Source organism: Lutra lutra, chromosome 4, assembly GCF_902655055.1.
Source record: "Lutra lutra chromosome 4, mLutLut1.2, whole genome shotgun sequence".
Lineage (NCBI taxonomy): Eukaryota > Metazoa > Chordata > Mammalia > Carnivora > Mustelidae > Lutra > Lutra lutra.
In genome coordinates, this window is record NC_062281.1 from 1,815,598 (window position 1) to 1,839,669 (window position 24,072).

Consider the following 24,072-nt stretch of genomic DNA (forward strand, 5'->3'; position numbering starts at 1 on the left):
GTGGGTAGATGGATGGATGGATGGATGGATGGATGGATGGATGGGGGTGGATGAGGATGGATGGATGGATGTGTGCATGGATGGGTGGATGGATGGGGGTGGATGGATGAGGATGGATGGATGGGGGTGGGTGGGTAGATGGATGGATGGATGGATGGTGGATGATGGTGGATGGATGAGGATGGATGGATGGATGTGTGCATGGATGGGTGGATGGATGGGGTGGATGGATGATGTGGATGGATGGGGGTGGATGGATGAGGATGGATGGATGGGGGTGGGTGGGTAGATGGATGGATGGATGGATGGTGGATGATGGTGGATGGATGAGGATGGATGGATGGATGTGTGCATGGATGGGTGGATGGATGGGGGTGGATGGATGATGTGGATGGATGGGGGTGGATGGATGAGGATGGATGGATGGGGGTGGGTGGGTAGATGGATGGATGGATGGATGGTGGATGATGGTGGATGGATGAGGATGGATGGATGGATGTGTGCATGGATGGGTGGATGGATGGGGTGGATAGATGATGTGGATGGATGGGGGTGGATGGATGAGGATGGATGGATGGGGGTGGGTGGGTAGATGGATGGATGGATGGATGGGTGGATGATGGTGGATGGATGAGGATGGATGGATGGATGTGTGCATGGATGGGTGGATGGATGGGGGTGGGATAGATGATGTGGATGGATGGGGGTGGATGGATGAGGATGGATGGATGGGGGTGGGTGGGTAGATGGATGGATGGATGGATGGTGGATGATGGTGGATGGATGAGGATGGATGGATGGATGTGTGCATGGATGGGTGGATGGATGGGGGTGGATGGATGATGTGGATGGATGGGGGTGGATGGATGAGGATGGATGGATGGGGGTGGGTGGGTAGATGATGGATGGATGGATGGTGGATGATGGTGGATGGATGAGGATGGATGGATGGATGTGTGCATGGATGGGTGGATGGATGGGGGTGGATGGATGATGTGGATGGATGGGGGTGGATGGATGAGGATGGATGGATGGGGGTGGGTGGGTAGATGGATGGATGGATGGATGGTGGATGATGGTGGATGGATGAGGATGGATGGATGGATGTGTGCATGGATGGTGGATGGATGGGGGTGGATGGATGATGTGGATGGATGGGGGTGGATAGATGAGGATGGATGGATGGGGGTGGGTGGGTAGATGGATGGATGGATGGATGGTGGATGATGGTGGATGGATGAGGATGGATGGATGGATGTGTGCATGGATGGGTGGATGGATGGGGGTGGATGGATGGATGGTGGATGGATGGGTGGGTGGGTGGATTGGTGTGGATGGATGGGGCTGAATGGATGGGTAGATGCTGATCCCATCCCAATAACTTCCATAGCTCCTGACGCAACAGCCCCCACAGACCCCATCTTGCCTGTCCTCCAGCCACCATCTTGCCTGTCCTCCAGCCACCTGCTCTTCCTGGCCACACCTCACGTGCCACATGTGCCATCCAAATTCCATGTTTGTGCTCAAGCTGTGTTTCTGCCTCCATGCCCTTCTCTGCCAGGCGAGCTTGTCTCGACAATCAGCTGCCACGGGAGCCTTCCTGCCCTCCCAGGACACATTCATCACTGCCCACCCCAAGCACAGGGGGTCTGCAGCATGCCCCCCAGGCTCAGAGGGCCGGGGGGGCGCACCTCACACTGCCAGGCGGCCTGCGGAAGGGGTGCAGGGATGCCTCAGGGATGCTGACGCCAGCGCTGAGAGGGACAGGTAGTGACAATGACGGCCACCCTCTGACCACACCCTCCCCAACAGGGAAGGCCTCACCCCTCCCCAGGATTCAGACCGCCCCCGCCTGGTTCCAGGATTCTGACCCTCCTTCTCCGGAGGCTGCTCCCACTTTGGGGCTTTTGCCCAGCTCTTTCCTGGGAGGGGCCAGAGGCGGGCTGGGTGGGCTCCAAGCTGCCTCAGAGCCAGACCTGGGCAGGGAGGGGTCACGTGAGACACAGATGGGTGGGAGGTCATGGTCTCAAACCTGAAACCACACCCCTCTCCATGGGCCAGCCACCCCTGAGCCCACCCTAGAGGCCCTGAGACCACAAAGTCCATGTGAACTTACACGTCCGACTCGTCCCACAGGATGCAGGTCTGGTTGGTGGTGCCCTGGGAGAGAGTGGGGAGGAGTCAGGGTCATGCGCCCCCCTGCCCGAGGCCCGCCCTAGGGTGACCACCGGGGCCACTCACAGTCCTGCTAGGTGGGCATTCTGACTCTGCTGTCGCCCCCAGAAAAGGAGCATGAGGAGGAGGAAACTGAGGCCCAAAGAGGGGAAGGGACTGGCCCCGCTCTTAAGCCACTCTCGTCCCCTCCCCAAGTGGGGCTGGACAGTGATGGCTGAAGCCCATGTTGGGGGCCCGGGCAGCCAGTCCAGCGTGCTGGGGAGACTGCCCCCTCCCACGGGGTCCTGTGGGGTGGGCATAGGCGGGGCCTCAACAGACCCTGTCCTGCAGGCCTGTGGAGGGAGAGCAGCAGGGGTCCTGGTCACCCTGGAGTGGTCGTGCACCCCGAGTGCTGGTGGGAACGACTTGGTCTCTTGGTGGAGACCAAGCCTGCGGCTCCCATATACAAGGGGAGAGCCCAGGCACAGAGAGACTGAGCCACTCGCCCGAGGCCACACAGTGGGACAGATCAGGGCCAGTTCTCGTCATGACCCTGGCCTTGGGTTCGAGATGTGGCACTGCTCGGTCCTGGGTGGGTAATGGATCGGCTCATACTCTCGGCTTCCTGGCTTTCAGCAGGTCCAGAGGGCACGTTGGCCCTGGGTCCTCTGAGGCCTGACAGAGAGCCCCAAGGAGCAGGGCACAGTGGGACTGTGAGGCCCGGGACAGACTCATTTCTCAGAAGGGGATGGCTCTTCCCCAGGAAACCAAGCGGAACGGCGGCTGGGCAGCGGCTACAGAAGTGGGCTGGGTTTTGCCTCTGGCATCCCCCGCCGTGTGAGCTTAAGCAGATCACCACACCTCTTGGGCCTGTTTCCCCCTCCATCGTGCAGGGACGCGAGCAGCAGGCTAAAGTGAGACCCACGAAGGCCACGGGCCCTCCATGGAGCAGGTGGGGGAGTTGCGTGGCCCTGCGCACGGCACTCACGTTGTACAGGTGGGCGAACTCTATCTCCAAGGGCGTGAGCAGGGAGCGTGGCGGGGGCTTCACTGTCACAGAGATGACCTTGGAGTTCAGCACTGTCGTGTTCCTGGGACAGAGCCAGCAGGTGTCGGGGGCGGCGGGGCGGGGGGGCGCAAGGCCAGGCTTCCCCTCCCAGGCCCTCCCCGGAGTGCCTCCCGCTGGCCCACGCCCCCGCTATGCCATGTCCCTTCCAGGCCGGCCGGCGTCCCACCTTTGTAGGGCCAGGAAGCTGCCCAGGTTTCTGTAGAGCGCGGTGCCCACCACGAACACAGACGAGTCATCAGCCTCTGGAAGGGGGCACCGCGGTCACCCTCTCCCACCTGCCACAGCCAGGGCCTCACTCCAGTGCGGGGAAGGGCACGTCCCCGGGAGGAGGCCCAGGCTCCTTGGTCATGTCCACCCCCATCACACACACAGCACTGTGGCTGGAGAGCTGGGGTGGCGGTCTGGGTCCCCTGAAGTGACCCCGAGGGCTTGGGGGGGCAGGCGAGGCCCTTCCCTACCCACGGTCCTCGGGAGCATTCAGCAAAGGTCGCCTAGGCTCTTCCAAAAGCAGGAAGAGCCGGGAGGGCTTCCTAGAGGAGGGGGTGACCTCAGGAACATGGAGAAGAGGTGAAGGCTGCCCTTGGCCCTTGAGGCAGCAGGCCAGACTCCAGAAGGAAGCTCCTGGGGGGTGAGCCCTTGGACCCCGGGCCTGAGTCTCCCATAAGGGCCCCTCCCGCAGCTTGGGGCTCCTCACCTGCCAACCCCGTGGAGAAGACGCTCTTGGACACCGTGACCCTGTCCTCCGGCACCTTGGCCCAGTCGCCCGTGGCCCGCCAGCCCTTCATGGGGAAGCTGATGTCTGTGGCCCCGCTGGCCGGGAGCTTATGGATGCTGAGGACTGGAATAGACGGACCAGCCCAGAGACAACAGGGACAGAGATAGACGAAGAGAGGGCAGCTGTGCAACCAGGAGCCTTGGCCCTGGGGAGCTCGCGGCTCAGAAGGGGCCCCAACCTGGGCAACCTTCCAGCCTCTTCCAAGCCCTCGAAGGACGCACCCCCCACCGCGGCCCCAGCAGGAGCGCCCTACCACGGTGAGGACCCAGGCTTTGACTCAGCCCCCATGGCCCCACAGGGGTCAAAGGCAGCTTCTGCGGTCAGGTCTGTGGCCATGGAGGGGTCCCCCTGGAGCACTGTCACCTTAGTGGCCCCCCCCTTCCTCCCTGGGATGCTGGAGCCCAGCCCCCTCCCCACCTGCTCCACAAAAAAGAACAGACCCCACCCCCAGGGTGTCCCTGGAGGCAAGGTGGGGGGCAAGGTGGTACACACGGGATTGGGAGCATGGGACTGGGGGGGGTCCCAGTGTCTCCAACCCCCCCCCAAGCCTGCCAATGTCAGGCGGATGCCATGCCCCCCTCTCCCAGCACCCCACAGCCTGCCCTCACTAGGTGTGGGGGAAGGACTGGGCTCAGGAGCCCACAGCCTCCGCCCACAGCGCTGGCCCGCCTGGCCTTCGCCCACCTCTGCAGCCCCTGCCCCAGTAGAAACCCAGCACAGGCAGCCAGTATGCACCTCCACCCACCCCGTGCTCTCATGGGGCCCCTGCCCACACTCCCTCAGCCCCTCCGCGCCTGGCTACCTGGCTATGCCCTCCTTGCCCTTGCATGGTCCATTCTGGGGACCAGGGCACCTTCCATCTAGGAGGACCTGGGGACAGAGATGGGGCCCTTCTCGCTGAGGGCCCTGAATTCAGGATATGGGGTATGTGGGCCACTGGTGTGGATATGGGGCGTGTGGGTATGGGGTTGGGTGGGGTGTGTGAAGTGGGGCGTATATAGGAACCAATAGGGCAAGGGTGTGCGCGTGTGCAGGCCCGTGGGGTGTGAGTGTGTGGTGTGGGTTTGTGGGTGTGTGGGGTGTGAGGTGAGTGTGTGTGGGGTATGGGTGTTTGGGGTATGGGTGTGAGTGTGTGAGGTGTATGAGTGTGAGGTGTGGGTGTCAGTGTGCGTGTGAGTATGCAGGATGTGTGAGTGTGTGAATGTGGGTGTGTGGTGTGTTGGTGTGCAGTGTGGGTATGCGAGTGTGTGCTGTGGGTGTGTGCATGTGTGTGTGAGGTGAGTGTGTGAGTGTGTGTGGGTGTGTGAGTGTGGGGGTGAGTGTGCAAGTGTGGGTGTGTGAGTGTGTGTGGGTGTGTGAGGTGTATGAGTGTGAGGGTGTCAGTGTGTGTGGGAGTGTGCAGGGTGTGTGAGTGTGTGGATGTGGGTGTGGGTGTGGGTGTGAGGTCCGTGGGGCACACAGGGTGATGACACCACAGGATCCGTGAGATGCAGGTGTCTGACAGGATAGTTGGGGTGATCTGGGGCTCTCTGCAGGCCCCCGAGGCGATCGCTGGTGGCTGTCCCGTCTTAGAGACTGGGTCACTGGGTCAGTGCACCTGCACTGGGAGGAGTCGGAGACCCTCTGATGAGACACTTGGGGGCAGAGGGCACGGAAAGGCTGGCTGCACGGTCCCGCCTTGGACCCTCTGGGCAGTCCCAGTGCAGAGAGGGCACTGGGGGTGCAAGTGAGGGCTGGCCCTGGCCCGGGGCTCCTGCTGTGTCCCAGGCTGAGACACCCTGTGGTCCCCCTCTGGGATCCCATCTGGCCACGGTCCACATGGAGCTGGGGACTGTGTCCATGTGAAGGCGCAGGGAGGGCCCATGCAGGGCGTCTGGCCGCCGCCTGCTCCCGTGGACAAGGAAACTGACGTGGAGGGTGGCCCAGGGCTGCGGAGAGGGCTGGGGAGGGGGTCAGCGGAGTGGGCAGGGGCTCACCCAGGTTGTCTGTGACCTGGTACGCGTCCCGCAGGTCCTTCATGCGGAAGCCGATGACGCCTACGAAGTCCTCCACCAGCCGGAAGAGCTCCTTGGCATTGGGACCCATCTGAGACCGGGTGTGGGGGGCAGGGAGCCTCAGAGCCCATGGGGACCACAGAGGGAAATGAGGGTGTCATCGAAGCCCCCACCTAGCCTGGGACGCACCCTCCGGTTCCTCTGCTCCTGCACCTGTCGCCCACTATCCAGGGTCCTGTCGCCCATTCCCCAGCACCGAGGAGCTCTGGGCCCAACTCGGGAAGCAGGGTTGGACCTCTGAGTATCTGCTGCCATTCTACACAACAGAACCTTGAGCCCAGAGAGGCTGCTGTGCTCGTGGGCAAGGGTCAGCCTGGGGACAAGGCCAGGGTCTCTGGATACCCACAGTCCTTATACCAATTATTGTCCTGGGGTCAGGAATGGTGGCAGGCTCTAGGTCAGTCCAGGAGGAAGGGAGGCTGACCATGTCCCAGTGACCCCAAAACGTACCACGTGGCCCACACCTTTTCCTGCACCTGCCACTGAGCCCACCAGGTGAGCTACCGTCCTCTGGTGGATGGGGAGACGGAAGATCAAAGTCAGACCAGCTCAGAGGTCCTGCTGGGACTTGAACCCAGGGCCCCACCTGGGTTAGCCTGGGCCCCAGCAAGGAAGCAGGCATGTCTGTGCCCACCCTGCTGCTCTGGCCAGGGGTCCCCAGACTGCTGTCCGTACCAGCTGGGCCTCCTCCCACTTCTCCCGGTTCTCTTCTGCCAGCAGGTTGCTGATGATCTGCACAAAGTTCTGGAAAGAAGAGGATAAAGCGCCAGTGAGCAGTGAATAAGGCACCAGAATTCTGGCTCCATGTGCTCCTGGGATCAGGGCTCAGTAATGGGAGTCAGGGCCCAGCAGGTGGCCAGGTCAGGGCTTAGCGGGATGCTGGAGTCAGGCACTCCCTATTCACCCTCCCAGGCGCCCTCCCCAGGGCTGCCCTCTGGAGCCCACCTGTGCGTCCCCAGGGGTAGGACTGTAATACGCCCTCCGGAAGATCTCCGTCATGTTCCTCAGGACGTCGATGGTGGAGAGAAGGTCCCCACTGTAGCTGGTCCCGTCCTGGGAGATCTCCACAAGCGTCTGGATCACCTCGGACACCCCCTCCCCAGGCAGCCCACGCTGCGCCTTCGCCAGGTGCTCCCGAGTCTGGGGAGACGGAGCAGGGTGGATCCCGTGGTTCCGCCGGACGCAGCAAGGCAGGTCCCAAGGACTCCCACCCTTGGGCCTCCTGCCGCCCCCAGCCAGTGGCCGGAGCTGACTCAGGTCCACAGGCCATGCTGCGGGGGTTGGCCGTTGGGCCGGGTCTGAGATCAAAGGGCAGAGAAGCGCCGGACAGGGCGGGACACCCCAGAGCCCGCTCTCACCATCATCTGGATGTTCCGGTAGTCGATGGAGACACAACGGATGTAGGTGGGGGGCTCCCAGTAGGCGATGCCCTCCTCGTCCAGCTCGCAGCGTCGCAGGATGAGGCCTGGGGAGACGGCGGGTCATCTCTGCCTCCAGCGAGGAAATCCCACCCTCTGCTCCCCAGCACAAGCGCCTCTAGCCCCCAGAAGCAGGGACTGGCCAGCCGCCACCCACTGAGAGGGGCCCGCGCAGGGCCTGCCTCCCTTGTTTCCTTCCTCCAGCAGGTACAGCGGCAGCTACTGCAAGGACCCAGGGCGCCGCCTGCATGGAGGTGGAGGCCTCGGCTCATCGGGAGGCCTGTCCTGGAGCTCCCCTCAGCCCAGAGCCCCCGGGAGAGCAGACAGCCGGGGTCCTGCCCAGCGCCACCCACAGCACGGCAGGGGCCTCAGCTGGCTTGGGCATCCCATGGACACCTCAGGGGCCCCAGGGCCAGGGAACTCACTTCCGGGGCGTGGCCAGGGCCGGGCATGGCTGTGCGTGCACACCATGGCACTGGCCACAGAGAACGGCCACCCGACATGAGCCACGAGCCGCACGAGGTGGGGGAACGGACTCCTGTTCCACAGCTAGGCGCAGGATCACAGTAAGGGGGGTATGTGGTCACACTTGCAGACCAAAGACCAGAGATCATACCATCGTGTGACCTGCGTTTCCTTGATCTTGCTTCTCTGTCTGCCATATGCTCCCGGGAACACGTAAACCAGATGGGGTGGGGCTCAGGGATACACAAGCCCACCCTGGCCCATACCGCCCCCACCCCTCCCCACCCTGCAGGTAGCACCCCACCCTCTCCTTAGAACAGCACTATCAGGAGAGCCCCTTTTACAGCTGTCCTTTTACAGCGAGAAAATGGAGGCTCAGAGAGCTCAAGTCACTTCCTAACATCACATAGCAATAAAGGTCCATCCCTTGCAATGGGCTTTATGGGGATACTGGCTCTCGGGGAGCATTTAGAACACTGGGGTGGGCCGCAGCGGGACCGGCCGTGCTGCCCCGGCTTCCGTGGGCACGAGCTGACGGCTCTTTGGGGGCAGGCCCGGAGGGCGTGTCGGTGCCTGTCAGTGAGGCGGGGTAGGAGCCCCACACGGCCTGTCCCCGAGCCCTCACCTGTGGCGTTGCGGGGACACCGGACTGCAGCCACCTCTCCTGCTGGAGTCTCCTTCCAGACCACCGTGCCGAAGTTGTCCTCGTCACAGATCTCATGGGGCTCTGCCGAGAGGCCAGAGGCAGTGCGTGGGGCAGGGTGTGGGAAGGGGGAACTGGCAGCAGACTGGGGAAGGCCAAGGCCCTTCCAGAACACCCACTCTCTCAAGGCAGAGCTGTTCCCAGCAAGCTAAGCCCCAAGCCCGCCCAGCTGCTCAGGTGCTCCTCCCCAGAGCCCAGCTTGGGGGTGGAATGCAGGACACTCACCAGGACACCGCTGGGCACCGCACTGCCGCTGCTCATCCTGAGGGCCCTGGCAGGCAGCTCCCCCGAAGAACGGACCGGAGCAGACTCGTTCTCGTCGCTGGGTGCCGCCCCCGCACGTGACACTGCAGCCGCCCCATGACGCCCAGGTCTGCCACTTGCCATCCACTGCAGGGCACAGCCAGGCACGGGGGCACACAGATGGGGACAAGGAAGGCACAGTTCCGGGGGCCAGGGGTCACAGAGACACAGGGACCCGGGGATATAGTAGCAGGAAGCCACGAGGAAAAAGGAAACCAAGCCCCCCCCACCCCATGCACAGGCCCCACAACCACCCCCGTTGTCCCACGGATCCCCCCATATGCCCGCCAGGTACCCCCCCCTGGGACCCAGGGCACGGTCCTGACCTGGGCACTGCTGGAGGAAGCAGTCCCGAGTCTCCACCCAGTGGCCCTGGCATTCAGCGCCCCCGTAGGACGGCCCGTTGCACTCCCGTGTGCGCTGCTGCCGGCCCTGGGAGCAGCTGGCGGAGCATGCGCTCCAGCTTGACCACTCGTTCCAGTTTCCATCCACTGCCCGGCCCGGGGGAGAAACGGGACAGGAAGCCAGCGTGAACACCCAGCCTGGAGCACGGGTGCGAATGCCTCCGGGGACCCCCCACCCCACCACCACGTATGGGCCACAGGGGACAACTGCACGCCTGGGGGGGGGGGTCTCACCACCCAACCCTGTGAAGGTGGGACAGGAGCCTGGGTCACAGGCGTGAGCCCCTCTAGGGGCCTGACCGTCCACCATGCATCCTGGGTCCTAGGTGTGAACACCTCTGAGGCCCACTGCACCACCACCAAGCCTGGGACACGGGTGTGACCACCTTGGGGGGGCATGCCATCCCAACACCCATGATACACAAGTAAGAATGCCCTAGGCTCTCCAACCTTTAAGCACCCCAGCAAGCTAGCCCTGGACTCCTGGGGCTGGCCAGTGACTCACGTGCCCTTCCCCCCTTTCCTTTCTTCTCCTGCCCATCGCCCAGCCCAGCTCCCTCCCTCTCACCTACCAGGACACAGGGCAATGTTGCAAAACTTAGTTTGCTTCTCAGGGCCCTCACAGGGGTTGCCTCCAAACTGAGGGGGCCTGCAGGTGCGCGTGCGGTCTCGGAAGCCACGGCCACAGGTGCTGGAGCAGAGGCTCCAAGGCGACCACTCGTCCCAGGCGCCGTGCACTGCGGAGGGAAGGGAGGGCGTGGCTGGGCTCAGCCACCCCCGGGTGGGACGCAGCTGCCCAGCCCCCGGGCCCGCCCCCTCCCAGACGCACCTGGACACACCGCGGAATTGTTGCACAGCCGCTGCTCCCGCAGAGGCCCGCTGCACTGCGTGCTGTAGGAGGAGGACACGCAGAAGCGCGTGCGGGTCTGCCAGCCTTCGCCGCAGGTGCTGGAGCACACGCTCCACGGGGACCACTCCTCGGCTGCGGGGTCACCTGCGGGGCCCAGACCGACAGCATCGCAGGCTTGCCACTGCCTCCGTGCTGAGGCTGCGGTCAGACGCCGAGGAGGAACCCCCCACCCCCCCAACCCCCTCCTCGCTGGGCAGCAGGCGGCCAGCGAGGCTTACTTCCAACCCGGGCTGACCTTTAGGACTTCCCATCTCCCCTACAAGGCTCACAGCCCTTGTGGGTGTCCTTGTGCCACCTCTGGGTCCCCAGGTCTAGCCCCAAACAGGCCCCCTCGCCTGGCACCCATCCCCTAAAGCCAGTCTGCTTGGAGACAAGCGGCGGGCACTTAAGAGGGAGTCGGAAGGTAAGTGATCAAGGTTATACCTAGACGTAGCGGCAACTAATAACATGTAATTCTTGCCCAAAGACCCCATGCCCTGAAACCAACCTTCCCCACTTTGTAGGGTTTCAGTCCGACTCCAGGCGCATCAGGCCCGCCCAGCCCGCGGCTCACCTGTTTGCGGGGATGGGAAGCCGAAACGCTGTAGCTCGTCCCCCAGCTCCTCACGCCGCCGGGCGTCTGTGGACCGCAGGGACTGGCTTCGGGAGCTGGCGCGCCCGGCCGCTGCAGGACGGGCTCAGGTCAGTGTCCCCGCCACCGCCTGCAGCACCGCCTTCGGAATTCGGGAGGGGCGCTCTGGGCCCTGTGTCCCTCTGTCCCTGGCCAGAGTGGGGTCAGGCTTTCCACATCCGGGTTATTTGGCCCCCCTGGACGATTGGGAAACCTGGGACTGGGACACGCTGGCCTGACACCAGCCCGTGTGGTCCCCAGAAGACTCCTCCCATGGGTTTCCCCTGCCCTACGCCCCTTCCCTCTCTTCCTCCAGAGGACCACATCTGAGTGGCTGCTGCCCTCTCCCGCACAGCCTCCGGCCAGCGCTCCTGTCTCCCACGGCCTGGCCTCCTGACGCCCCTGATTCCGCCCCAGGTTCTTGGGAAGAGCTCCTCTCCCCAGGAAAGGCCCCTTACGGGACAAACCACCGAAGAAGGACAGGCTCATTATGAGCTGATTTAACATCACGGGAGCGGCTGCGATATGCATCAGGACGTTGAAGGCTTATTAGGGAAACACATCCTGGAGTCAGGGTCAGGCTGGGGCCAGCAGGTCCTCCCCCCAGTTCCACCTCCAGGTAGGGCGGGGCGGGGCGGGGCTGGGGTCCCAGGGCTGGGACTCCTTCTAACGGTCCTTGCCGCACCGGGACAGGCCTCGGCCCCGCCCCGCCCCGCCCCAGACCCCGCCCCAGGCCCCGCCCCACAAAGCCCGGTTCCCTCTTTCGGAAGCCCTCTTCTCCACCTGCCTCGCCCTCGAGGTTTCCTTTCCCCTCTGCCGGGTCCCACCCCGCCCCGGGCCACTCCTTCCTCTGGCCCCGCCCCGGCTCCTCCCACTCTTGGCCCCGCCCCGGGCCGCTCCTTCCGGTGGCCCCGCCCCGGGCTCCTCCCTCTCGTGGCCCCGCCCCAGTCCCCTCCCCCTCCCCTGACACCCCGGCCCCTCCCACCCCCGGCCCCGCCCCGAGCTCCTCCCTCCCCTCACCTGGCCTGGCCCCGGACCCCCTCCCTCCACTACCCGACCTTGCCCTGAAGGTTTCCTTTCCCGCCTCCCCGGTCCCACCCGGCCCCGGGTTCTTCCTTCTCCTCCTCCGGCCCCGCCCTGGGCTGCTCCCTCCCTCCTCTGGCCTCGCCGACCCCGGTCCTCCACCCGGACCCCCAGGCCCAACCGCCCGCGCGTCGTCCGCGCACTCACGGCCGCAGGCCTTGCGGTTGCAGAGGCGGCCCTCCTCCAGCACCCCCTCGCAGCCGCCGCCCTCGGCGCCGGGGGCCGGCAGGCAGGTGCGGGTCCGCGTCTGCAGGCCTCCCCCGCAGTCCCGCGTGCACTCGCCCCACAGGGACCACAGCTTCCAGCCACCTGGGAGGAATCAGAGGGCGGGGGGGGGGGTCAGGGGGCGGGGCGGAGGGCTGGGGTGTCTTTCAGGGAGTGACCTCTGGGAGTCTCCTGGGTCGGGTCGTAGGGCATGGGTCCCTGCATCGGGGACCCGCTGGTATGAAGCCTGCGTGCCCCAGGAAGCGGGCAGCGAGGCAGCACAGCACTGTGGAGGGTGGGCTTGGAGGAGGTTGGGCCTGGACAGCCGCCCTGGGCCTGTGAAGCAGAGGTCGGCAGGGTCAGGGAGGGGCAGAGGGGCTGGGGAAAGGGTCTGCCTTAGGGGATGGCCCTGGGACCTGGTGCCTCCCCCACTCCCCAGATGTCCCTCCGGGGTGCCAGGCCACAGTGCTCTCCAGCTCTCTGTCTACAGGTACCCGTGCCAAGGTCTCTACTGGCTTTGAACCCAAGGCCTGGGTGCAGGGGCTGGACATAGAGCTGGAGCGCCAGGGGTGTCTGAAGAATAAATGAATGAAAGAAAGACAGCCTGCCCCCGCCATGGCTGCCTCTTGTGAGGCTCTGGCGACAGGCCCCAGGGCAGAGGGGACCCTCACTCCCAGACACAGAGCCTCAAGCCCTGCTAGACCCTTCCCATGGTCCTCCGTCCAATGTCCTCTGAGCCCCCCACCTCCTGGCCATGACCTGTGTGCTCTCTCCCTCACTCCACCTGAGGAGACCATGGTCCCATACCTGGTGGCCACACTGGGACAAGCCCCCCCCCCCCAACCTGGCAGAGCAGGTTCCTGGATGCTGAGGGGGCTTGGGGACGAAGGCCTCCAGCCACCCCCTCTCAGCCTCTGTTGTGAGTCTCCTCCATCCTGGCCCTGTCGCCCCCCAGATCCATCCCTGGGTCTGAGCCCCTGGGTGGCCCGAGTCCACTAAGCTTGCCGAGCGGACGAAGTACAGCGCAGCGGGCGGGGGGCACCATAAGGGCCGAGTCAGGCCTGTCTCAGGCCAGAGAGTGGAGGCCACGCTGATGGGCTGAGGACGGCTGCTTCTGTCCAAGGGCCATGCTTTAGGGGCCTGGACCATGGCTCTGGCCACCGCCTGCCCATGTCTCCTTGGGGACATCCACTCCCAAAAGCAGGATGAGAGCACACTCGGTCAAGGTAAGCAGCTCCGCCAAGCCCTTATGATGGGTGGGGTGCCCCGACGTGGCACCAGCTTCCAAGGGGTCCAGGAAACTGGAAGGCATTGCCAGGATCCACAGGGAACCTGCGCTCAGGCTGACCACTGTCCCATGCGGCCTGCTCACCTGAGGCTGGGGCAGGGCAGTCCCGTGGGCCACGGGCAGGTCACATGAGGCCTGTGAGAAGGGCCCCAGTTGCCTGTGGGAGTTCAGCTGTGTCTGTGGCTTGGGGAAGCAGACCCCAGCCCAAGGGAGAGAATGAGGCTGCAGGGGGCGGGGCTGGAGCCTAGAGACCAGGTTCCCGCTGCCCCCACCACCTCCCGCTGGCTGTGGGATGGTCAAGTCCATCCCGCCCTGGCCTCAGGCCTCTTCTCTGAGGGTGATGGGGAGCTGATGGTGTGGAGATCAATGACAAGAAAGGGCTGGGGGAGGATGGGTGTGGGCACTCACTGGGGTCAGAGTTTACCTGGGAGAACCCACTTGGCCTCCAGGTGACTCAGGGCGATGCTGATCTGTTCTGAATGGCCACTTTGGAAGGTGCCAGAGCCCCTCCTCATTGCCTGTGGGCCTGTGCTGGGACTCGACCGGCAGGGGGAGCCAGGGGCCGCCGCAGGGGAAGGCCAGGCTGGCGGGTGCTGCCTCCCCCTGGGCCCAGAGGGACAGAGCACCTCTGCCAAGGGCACGTGGTGGGTGAGCCTCTCGCCCCCACCGTCGGTGGGCTGGTGCTGGTGGACAGGAAAGGCAGGCCAGCTCAGGCATCCAGGCCACAGGGACCGCACGGGAGGGGCTGGCTTAGACCGCAGTCCCCACCCCACAGGGGCTGGGCGTGCACCCTGCTCTCTGGGGCCCCCACACAGGAACACATGGGGCTCCCAGATGTGCTGCCGGGCCCGGGAAGGGCCTGCCAGAGCCACACCATGGGAAGGGGGGCTGCACATTGCCTGGTTCCTCCCTCGGGGGGGTGGGGAGCATGGAGGAGCCAGGCTGTGGCTCCCACTGTTCATATGAAGACCAAGGCTGGCTGAAGTGGAGGGGTGCCCACGCCGCCCAGCTAGGAAGAGGCCAAAGGACAATTGAGCGAGGCTGCCGGACACTCCAAGAAAGGGGGCTCCTTCCCCGGCCACCATGGCCAGCTCCTCCGGGGGACCTCCTGCGCAGTGGACCTTCTGCCTCGGTGCCTGCCCGGGGGGCCCTCCTCTGTGACAGGCACCTCGGCACAGGAGCCTTGAGCCCTAGCCTACCCAGGAGGCCAGCTTCACCCCGATTACAGCCGAGGAAACTGAGGCTCAGAGATGGCGATCACAACAGCCAGGGGCTAGGGCCCGGCTGCCACCAGGAAGGTCTGCCGGGGGCTGGGGAGGCGGGGGGCTGGCACCGAGGAAGCCCAAGCCTCAGAGGTGCATGGAGCCAGGTGTCAGTGCCGAGCGGGAAATACACATGTGGATGTCGTTTCATTTTATGCCACTGATATCCTGGCCCGCCGGTGGGGAGGTGGGCTGGGCTCGCGAGCAGGTGCGCAGACTAGGGGCCCGGGGAGGGGGTGGCTCGGGCAGCAGCCTGGTGCCCACACCGATGGGCAGGTGCAGGTAGGGAGGCCGTGTTACCTCCCGCTAGCAAGCATAGGAGCCCAGAATCAGCTTCTAAGAGTCCCCTGTGCCTCCCGACTAAGGCTGCTTGCCAGGACTGCCCACAAGCCCCCAGCCTGGGCCACAGGCCTCAGTGGTGTCGCCTGCTGGAGCCATATGCCATCCCGTCATGTGGACCCAAAGGAACGGAGAAGCCCAGAGCCTGGGGCGACAGGCCGGGTGACAGGGTTGGGGGGTACGTCCCGCCCATCCTTCCTGGCTGCCCCAGCCCAGCCCCCACAAGGAAGCCTGAGTGACGTGGAAACTGGCAGTGGGTGGGAGAGAGAGGGTGTCCAAGCCGGGCTAATTGGAGGATGCCACTCGGTTCCCATGGCAACTGCTGGGAGCGCAGAGTCTCAGGATAGACTCAGGTTAGGCCTCAGCTGCCAAAACACCCACTATTTCAGGGCTGGTTACCTTGGTGACCCAGGTGGGGGGGGAGGGGCGCGGAGGAGGGGGCGCGTCAGGAGAGGCTGGGGAGGGGGGCCACGGCCGGGCCCGGAGGACAGGCCAGCCCCTAGGTCTAGCCCTGAGTCTGGTCCCACTCAGAGCCTCGATCCTCAGGACAGACTGACGTGGGATGCTGGGCGCAGGTCCCCGCTGCCCGTTCACGCATGGAGGCCCCAGCCCCGTCACAGACCGGTCCCCAGCCGTGGCTGTGCTCTGACCACTGGCGATCACTCAGGAGATGGGAGTTGCTATTTCTGTTACCGTTTTTTTTTTTTTTTTTTTTTAACGTGCGTTCCCACACATGGCTGCCGCTGGATCGGTGTTGGCCGAGCAAAGGCGTCCGTGACCGGGGGTCCCCCCGCAAGCTCTCCGCAGCCCCAGTGCCCAGCGGGCTTCCCGGGGCCAGAGCAGTGGGCAAGGCTGGGGGGCGGGCGGCCCCTCCGGCGCGGAAAGAAGCCTTATTCTTCCCCCGCTCAATGCCCCTCTGTCTTGGTGCCTCATTTCCATCTCATTAATGGATGAATGGAGCCGATTAATGGCCGCCCAGGAGAGAGAGCCGGCCAGGGGCCTCTGCGGCTGCCTTCCCACCCCGGCACCCCAGCCTGCAGGCTGTGCTGTCCCAAGTCTATGCTGGCCGGGGGCGCGCCAGGCCCCCCACGTCCAGCGCCTCGCTGGGGCCTCGGTCCCTTCAGAGGACAGCTTGCACTTCCCGTGTCCTCCAGCAGAGGTCTCCCCGGCCCTGCAGGTGGGGGCGGCCCATGGGTCCCTGCCACTGCCGCCAGGGCTGGCCCGGCTCCCCTCCCCAGGGACCCACTGTCTGCTCCAGCCACCCCCCCCCCCCAGACCCCTGCTCCTTATCCCACTCTCAGAGCCCGAGTGGCCAGCAGGCCACCAGCCACAGCAACCACCGTCAGATCTCAGGACGGGGCCGAGAGCTGTGCCCACTGGCCATGGGCCACGGCTCAGGTATGGAGGACAGGTAGGGCTCCTGCAAGTACCTGTGCCAGATACTCTGTCTCCTTTAGCCTCACGCAGACCCTGGGACCAGGCCTGTCACGTCCCCATTTCACAGTGGGGAAACCGAGGCTTGCCTACGTGGCTGGCATGGCCTCTTCTGCAGGTGTATATGCTTCTGGTGGCCTCTCTCCCTCAACCAGGCAGGTATCTATCCCCCGTCCTAGGAAGGGTATCCTGTTAAAAGCCTGGCCGGCGCCCACCACAGCTCTGCCCTGTGGCATCAGTGGCCCGGGCAAGCTGCTTCTCCCCTTGGGCCTCGGCTGCTCAGCTGACAGCCCTTCTCACCATCGTCCTGGGACGCGGAAGGCAGACAGGGCTGTATCGCTTCACATCCCCAGCAGCCTGGGCTGGGGGGCGATGGGGGGGCTCTGACCACGCGTGGGCATTCCCCTGTGGCTTCCCTGAGCCTGTCCTTTTCCTGGGCTCACTTCCTGTTTCATCCGGAACAGGCCTTGTCTACAAGGGTCCTGGACCTGGTTTTCTGGATTTTTGTGAACAGGTCTTGGTACAAAAAGAGCAGATTCCTGGCTGAGATGACCAGCCCTGGTCCCTGGCAGGAAGTCCCTCACACCCTCCCAGCCCCCACCACTTCCCCTGTCACCCCCAAACTCCGGAGATGCCGCGCTTCCACCTAGACCCCATCTTCCATCCACAGCCCAAGCCCACCCTCTTTCTGTACCCTGTTGACCCCGGGGAGGGGCTCCAGACCCTTCTTTCTGAGGGGAGTCGGGGGGCACTTAGGGTTGGGACACCCCGAAGCCCTGCAGAAGCCTGTGTGTCGTGGCTGAGAGGTGACAGGCCCGGGGCCAGGGCTGTGGCCTTGAACAGGTCTGGATTCTTGGCCCTGCATCACAGCCTTGTCCCACACCCACATCCCTGGGACCCACATGCTGGCGGGTGACCCCCACTGCAGCCCAGCACCCCTACCTGTGCAGGCATGTGATGGTGGCGGGTGCACACACATAGACACACAGAAACATCTATGCACAGGGGGACACGGACACACACGGGGACATGGACAGGGACACACACGGAGACATGGACACACACGGGGACATGGACAGGGAACACACATGGACATGGACACACATGGACACATGAGGACACAGATGGGGACACGAACACACACAGGGACACACATGGGGACACGTGGACACATGAGGACACAGGGACACAAACACAGATATGGGCACACATGGGGACAAGGACAGTGACACACGTGGACATGGACACACAGGGACACACATGCGGAAATGAGGACACACATGGACATATGACACAGACGGGAACACGGACACACAAGGATACACATGGGGACACAGGGACACACATGGACACAGACACACGGGGACACATAAGGACACAGATGGGGACACAGAAACACACAGGAACACACATAGGAACACACACACAGACAGGGACACACATGGACGGGGACATATGAGGAAACTCGAGAAAACAAAGGGACACACATGAGGAAACACATGGGAACTCACATGGGGACACAGTGACACAGACACACAGGGACACACATGGGGCATAGACAGGGACACAGACACACGGGAACACACATGGGGACACAGACACGGGGACACACATGGGGACACAGTGACACAGACACACACATGGGGACACAGACAAGGACACAGACACACGGGAACACACATGGGGACACAGACACATGGGGACACATGTGGGGACACACATGGGGACACAGGAACACGCATGAGCTTGCTCCCAGCCCCCAGGATGCTGCTTTTTCATTATCTTCTGTGTCGCTTCTGCAATAAAATTCTTTAATTAAAACATGAATATTTAAAACAACCCTTGAGAGAAATGGCCCGTCTCACCAGAGGCAGAAAAATGCAAAGAGAGACTGTGGGAAAGAGACGGGGAGATGAGCCGTGGGACTGGCCCTGAGAGACTGTGGCGCAGGCCGGCAGGCAGGCGGCGGGGAGGACAGGGGACAGTTGCTCTGGCCTGAGGAGCGCTCGCCAGGTCGGAGGCATGACGCGGCCATGTGGCGTTTGGACAGGCTGGGCAGGGGGAGGGCAGAAAATGGGCCACGGGCTGGCCAGGCCGCCTGCCCACTCCCGGCGCCGGCATACGCGGCCTTCTTGGGGTGCAGATGGAGAGCCGCGCTGCCCCGGCCTCCCCTGGCCAGCGCAAGGGGGGGGAGCTCCCAGGGCACCCGGCTCAGCGGACGCGATCTGGGGTCTGGTGCCTGCCTAGCTCAGCCGTGTGTCTTCCAAGCATTTGCTGCCCCTCCCCGGTCCATGTGCCACCACACAATGCGCACGGAAGTGCAAGCTTCCCAGCAAAGATCCCCTGGGAGCCACGGGGCGGGCGCTGCGGCCAGCCCACCCCACCCCTTACGAGCTGTGTGACCCTGGCTGCTGCCCGAACATCTCTGTGCCTTATTCCAAGGAACTCCTGCTCTGTGCCAGGCACGTTCCACATGCTGGGGGCTCCAGGGTGGGCAGGGCAAACACCTGTCCCGTGGTGCTTGCGCCCCAGCAGAGACAGAGGGTGGGGCACGGACCCAACCAAATCAGGGAGTTCTCAGTGTGTTCACAGGAGACGCAGGCTGTGGAAAGCGAAAAGGAGACAGTGTGTGGGGGTGGAGTGTGGGGCTCGGGCTGTTGCCGTCTGACATGGCACGGTCAGGGTTTGTGGAGAGGGGCATGTCTGAGCAAGGACTTGGGAGCCCTGCACGTGTCTGGGCAAGAGTGTTGCAGGCAGAGGGAACAGATAGTGCAAAGGCCCGGGGGGCAGGAGGGTGCTTTGGTGGGCCAACTCCTGGGCTGCTAGAAAGAGTAAACTTGTTAATATGTGTGTGGATGCTTCCAGCACAGAGGAAACCCTCGAGACATGGCTGCTGGTGACACCACTATGAGAGTATTTATTCCCAGGGTCCTAGAAGTATCAGGGTCTTCTGGTCCAGGGACAAGCCCTGAGGGGTGCCTGGTCTCTGGGCCCAGGTGACACCATCTGGCCCACCTTGCTCAGCGCGGCCTCTCCTCCACGGGGCGGGCAGTCCCAGCCCACACTCTCCAAATGGTCTTCCCGAAAGACCACCAGGCCTGGCCACACAGCCTGGGCCCTACCCTTTGCCAAGGGCGCTGGCATCGGCCCTGCACGGAGCCCAGCCTCAGAACACACACGTGCTCCATACGCATACGTACCAACCGTGCACACGTGTGTGCGCGTGCATGCATGAGCACGCGTACATACCGTGAGTGCTCGCACGCACTCATTCCCATACGAGCACCATGTACTCATGGCACACTGTGCACATCAGCCGTGCATGTGTGTGTACACACACATAGGTGTACACCCCGTGCACGCTCGCTATCCTGCACATGCACATGGGCACACCCGGGCACACACGGGTGAGGCTTGCGTGAACACACATGTACACACACTTGTATCCACGGGCACACGCTGGTGGTGCACATACACGTACGATACAGTGCACAGTCCTTACACACACGCACGCAGAGGTGTGAACACGAGTGCAAACACACCTGCCTTCCTGTCCTCTTCCAAGCACCACTTCCGGGCGTGTCCTCCCCCGCCTCGGCCTCCGTCCCCCAGTGCCCCTCCCCTGACAGCCCCCCCCCCAGCCCTCTGCCTCCCACCTAACAGTGGACGTGGGCCTTGGTGTTTCATTACTAGCATCGTGTTTGCCTAGAATTGCTTCCTCCCGGTCTGCGTTCCTCACGCAACCCAGGAAAGACTATTTTTGCTCTTTCCATTTTAAAGACAAGAGGCCCGAGGGGCCAACCGAGCTTCTGGGATTGGCCCAGGACTCCCAGCCAGTGTGGGTCGGGCTGACCTGGTCCTGTCCTGGTGTCCCAGATCCCACAGTGCCCTGCTCGAGGGACAGTCCCACCTGGGGGAGCCCCCGGCAATCCCACACTGGAGTCCCACTCTGACCTCTGGATCTTCCTCCCCACTGTGCCCCTACCCAGTGCTTTCCCAGCTCCTGGCTGGAAATTTGGGGGGTGGTGTCTAGCTGTCTCCTTCCCTGTGTCCCGCGTACCAGCACAGCCATCAGCTCCTATCGCCAGGCCCTCCTCCTCCCACGCTGACCAGCCTGCTCTGAGCTCCAGCGGCCTTCTGCATGGACAGCCCGAGGACCGCCAGAGCGTGTCACTCTTCTGCTTGAAGCCCCGCGATGTGAACACACCCAGCTCTTATGCACATGGCTACCACAGTGGGCAGTCCTGGGGCCGTCAGACCCGATGCGGCCCCACAGTCCTTCCTTGCCAACAAAGCAACTGAGGCCCGCTGGGGAGTGGTAGAGCCAGACTACAGGCCGGCCAGGGCCTGGCCCTGCCTTGCATCGTCCTCCCACCTCCCAAACGGGCCACGACCCGAAGCTCTGCTCCTGCTCGTCCCCCGCCCCCCCCGAGGACTGCTTCCATCCTGTCTTGCCTCAGAAGCTGCCCAAGTCAAGGACACAGTGTCCTACATCTCGCCCAGCCCAAAGGTCAGCCCTTCTAGCCTCCTACCTTGCTGCTGCCCCACCATCTAATGTCCACAGGGCATTTGCGCTGGTTTCCTGGGCACCCCGTCAGTCCCCATCTCCTGGGGGCTCTGCTGGCTTCCTCCTGAGACCATGGGAGAGGCAGTGCCCTCCCCCTTTCCCCCTGCTTCTCTCCAGCTATCCTCACTACTTCCTGGACGTTCCAGAATCTACAGCCGGGGGCCAGATTGGAACCTTGTTCCCTGATAACTGGCTTCCTTGTAACCTCTTATAGCTTATTTTCTGCATTTAAAGACTTGGTTCTGACCAGTCCTCTGACCCCGCTGGCCGAGGGCACTGGACAATGTCACCTGGCCCCAGAGTGACCTGCACAGCGTGGAACCCCCAGCCAGGCCCAGCCTCTGGGTGCCCGGTGCCTGTATTCAGCAGCCTGGACAGCTCAGCAGTCTGAGAAGAGCTGTCGCCTATGGCCTCCCCGGTCTGGCCACAGCTCCAGGGTCCTCGGATGCTCCCACAAAACCCCAGGCCTCCTGCCAGGGGGCTTCCACCACCAGGACTACCCACCGAGCCCCACTGGCTCCCCGTCCCCCCAGTCTCATCCTCCCGCACGGGCTCCCAGCTCTCCAAGGAGAAGCCAAGGTGCTCCCAGGGCCAAGAACGCACAGCCCCTCCGCGAGGACTCCTGACACACGTCCGCCCCGTCCGCAGCTGGCGATGCCCTTCGACACCCCGGGGCTCATGCATGCATCCCGGAATCCTGAACACGGCCCCCTGGTCCAGGCAACCCTGGCCTCCGGGTAAAGCAGAGGCCTCAGCCCACCAGGAACTCTTGCCCTGCGTTTCCCTGATGTGCTCCCACAGGGCTGCGGGCACTTTCTCCCACCCTGAGGGCAGCCTCCCCACAACGGGTCCTTGTTGTCATTGTCCCTGCGTGTCCTTGGCATCCCTGGCACCCTGCGGGTGTGCGGTACAACTGAGGCTACAAGACCGGTGGGGCTCAACCACATACAATCCCCAAATCTCAGGTCCTGACCACATCTCTGAACAGTCCGCTCGGCTCACTTTTCTTCCAGGTGGCCCGTGTCCCTGGAGGCCCCACGGACCCCGCCACAGGCCACGGCAGCCCACTGCTCCTTAGCTAAGATGGAAGGACCCTCCCCCAGCCAGGAATGAACACTCCTTCATCCCAGTGGAAATCCGTCATTCGTCCCTTCACTGACACTCAGCGGGCACCACCTGGGGGCCGGGTACGTGGACCCCAAGGCCGGGGACAAACACTCGCCCAGCAGCCTTACCTCCACACCCTCGGCTTCCCCGGTGGCTCGCTCCAGGGACAGGGGACCGGGGCAGCCCTGCCGAGATGACCCCCTCCCCCGCCCACCCTCTGCCCTCTTCCCGCCGGGCACTCACCTGCTGCACCGTCTCTGCCCCGATCCTGGGTCAGGCTGGTGAGGCAGTTCTCAGGGCCGCCGGCCACACCGTCCCTCAGGCAGACGTCCCCGCGGGGGGCTGGGGCGCCGCCGTCCCCGCCCACGCAGGCACAGGGGGTCTGCATGATCCCACAGGGGTGTGAGCTGCGGCTGCCGGCCAGACAGGCGTCCAGCCAGCGGCACAGCATCTGGCAAGCGGCCCGGCTTGGGTGGCGGTTGCCCACGACCAGGTACTCCACGGAGAAGTCGTCGCTGGGGCCCGGGGACGCCCCCAGCAGCCGGGGGCCGGGGTCTGGGGGCGGCCGCTGGCGCAGCATTTGCAGGAACTGCTTGCCGGCCTGCAGGAAGGCCAGGGGCGCAGAGGGGTCGCAGAGCTGCAGCACGTCGTCGAAGCTCTCCACACCCAGGTAGGTGCGCGTGGACTCCAAGAAGGAGTCGAACTGGTAGGTGCGGACGCGGCCGGGGCCGCCACAGGGTGCGGGCGGCTTGGCCACCTTCATGTAGAGTGTGTAGCGGCGGGGGTCGGGGTTGCGCAGGGTCCAGGAGCAGCGGGAGGCGTTGGAGGGGAACACGGCGGCCGCCGAGAAGTAGCCGAAGAACTTGCCTTGCACCAGCGTGGCGCACGGCTCGGCCCCGGGCCCCGCGTCGGCCCCTGCAGCCGCCCGCGCCCGACGCCCCAGCAGCAGCAGCAGCAGCAGCAGCAGCAGCAACAGCGGCGGCCGCGGGCAGAGGGTCCGGCAGAGGGGCCCCGGGGCGGCGGCCTGGCCCCTCATCCTAGCTCGCGGGGCCACCGGGGTTCCGCGGGCTGGGCAGGCAGGCGCAGGCCAGGCCTTGACATGCCAGGGTCCGGCGACGGCGGGGTGCCAGGCGGGGCGGGAGCCGGGGGACAGAGGAGGAGAACGCTTCCAATGACCTTGAGTGCAGCAGTGGCTCCTAAAGTCCGGGGCCCCGACGCGGGCCTGCAGCCTTCAGCAGCAGCTGGGGGAAGAACAGAAGAGGGGACAGGGTGAGCCCCCTGGGACACTGTGGCTGTGTCCCACTGCCCAGCCCGGGCTTGGGGTGGCTGCCACGGGCCTGGCGTGGCTCCCAGACACCGTGTCTGCCTCCTGCCAGCGTGTCCACCTGCAGTGGGACAGGGGCCTCCTCCTCCTCCAACCAGGCCGGATCGGGGAGGGGTGGGTAGCACCGGGCCAGGGCCAAGTGCCATAGGGGCCTTCACTGTGTCCATCCTGCTGAGCAGCCTGGCGTGGCTCCCATGAGCTCAGGGCCTGCATGCTTGCTCCTGTCCCTGCCACAGCCGCCATTCGTCCCTGGGGCCTCTGGTGGGGGAGGGCTGGCTTTCCCTCCTGGCCCTCTCGCTCCTGCGTCTTCGTCCTCTCTGCCCTTCCTCCTCCCCATCCCCTCCCTGTCTTTCAGGGAAGAATCCACAAACCTCAGAGGAAGGAAGTGGGGAGGCTGTAGAGGGGAGAAGCCGTTCCCTCCATCCCCAGGGGTGGGAGTCCCTACCCCTCGTCAGGCCACCCGGGCCCCTGGCTCTGACCATGACACTGTGATGGGGTCACTGCAGCTTCTCAGGCCACCTCCCTCCTCCTCTTCCCACCCTTGACCCCACTGGCTCCAGGGCCCTGCAGCTCTGGGCACGGAGGGCTGGGGACAGAGT

At 64.2% G+C, this 24,072-nt stretch overlaps 1 protein-coding gene across 7 annotated transcripts in view; it reads right to left on the bottom strand.

The window, feature by feature from the left end:
- The window catches only part of ADGRB1 (adhesion G protein-coupled receptor B1), a 77,725-nt gene that overhangs the window by 41,394 nt on the left and 12,259 nt on the right, over positions 1-24,072 (bottom strand). For 6 of the 7 annotated variants that reach the window (XM_047727496.1, XM_047727493.1, XM_047727492.1 and 3 more), the window contains exons 2-17: positions 22,393-23,390; positions 12,096-12,257; positions 10,809-10,919; positions 10,175-10,339; positions 9,918-10,082; positions 9,268-9,432; positions 8,864-9,028; positions 8,561-8,662; positions 7,411-7,517; positions 6,998-7,192; positions 6,728-6,796; positions 5,975-6,083; positions 3,918-4,061; positions 3,390-3,465; positions 3,143-3,245; positions 2,117-2,160 (exon numbers count right to left, since the gene is read on the bottom strand). In XM_047727496.1, coding sequence (XP_047583452.1) covers positions 2,117-2,160; positions 3,143-3,245; positions 3,390-3,465; positions 3,918-4,061; positions 5,975-6,083; positions 6,728-6,796; positions 6,998-7,192; positions 7,411-7,517; positions 8,561-8,662; positions 8,864-9,028; positions 9,268-9,432; positions 9,918-10,082; positions 10,175-10,339; positions 10,809-10,919; positions 12,096-12,257; positions 22,393-23,185 — 2,675 coding nt within the window. In that variant the 5' untranslated portion in view covers positions 23,186-23,390. The remainder of the gene's footprint in view (positions 1-2,116; positions 2,161-3,142; positions 3,246-3,389; positions 3,466-3,917; positions 4,062-5,974; positions 6,084-6,727; positions 6,797-6,997; positions 7,193-7,410; positions 7,518-8,560; positions 8,663-8,863; positions 9,029-9,267; positions 9,433-9,917; positions 10,083-10,174; positions 10,340-10,808; positions 10,920-12,095; positions 12,258-22,392; positions 23,391-24,072) is intronic. The other variant, XM_047727499.1, reaches the window with a different exon arrangement.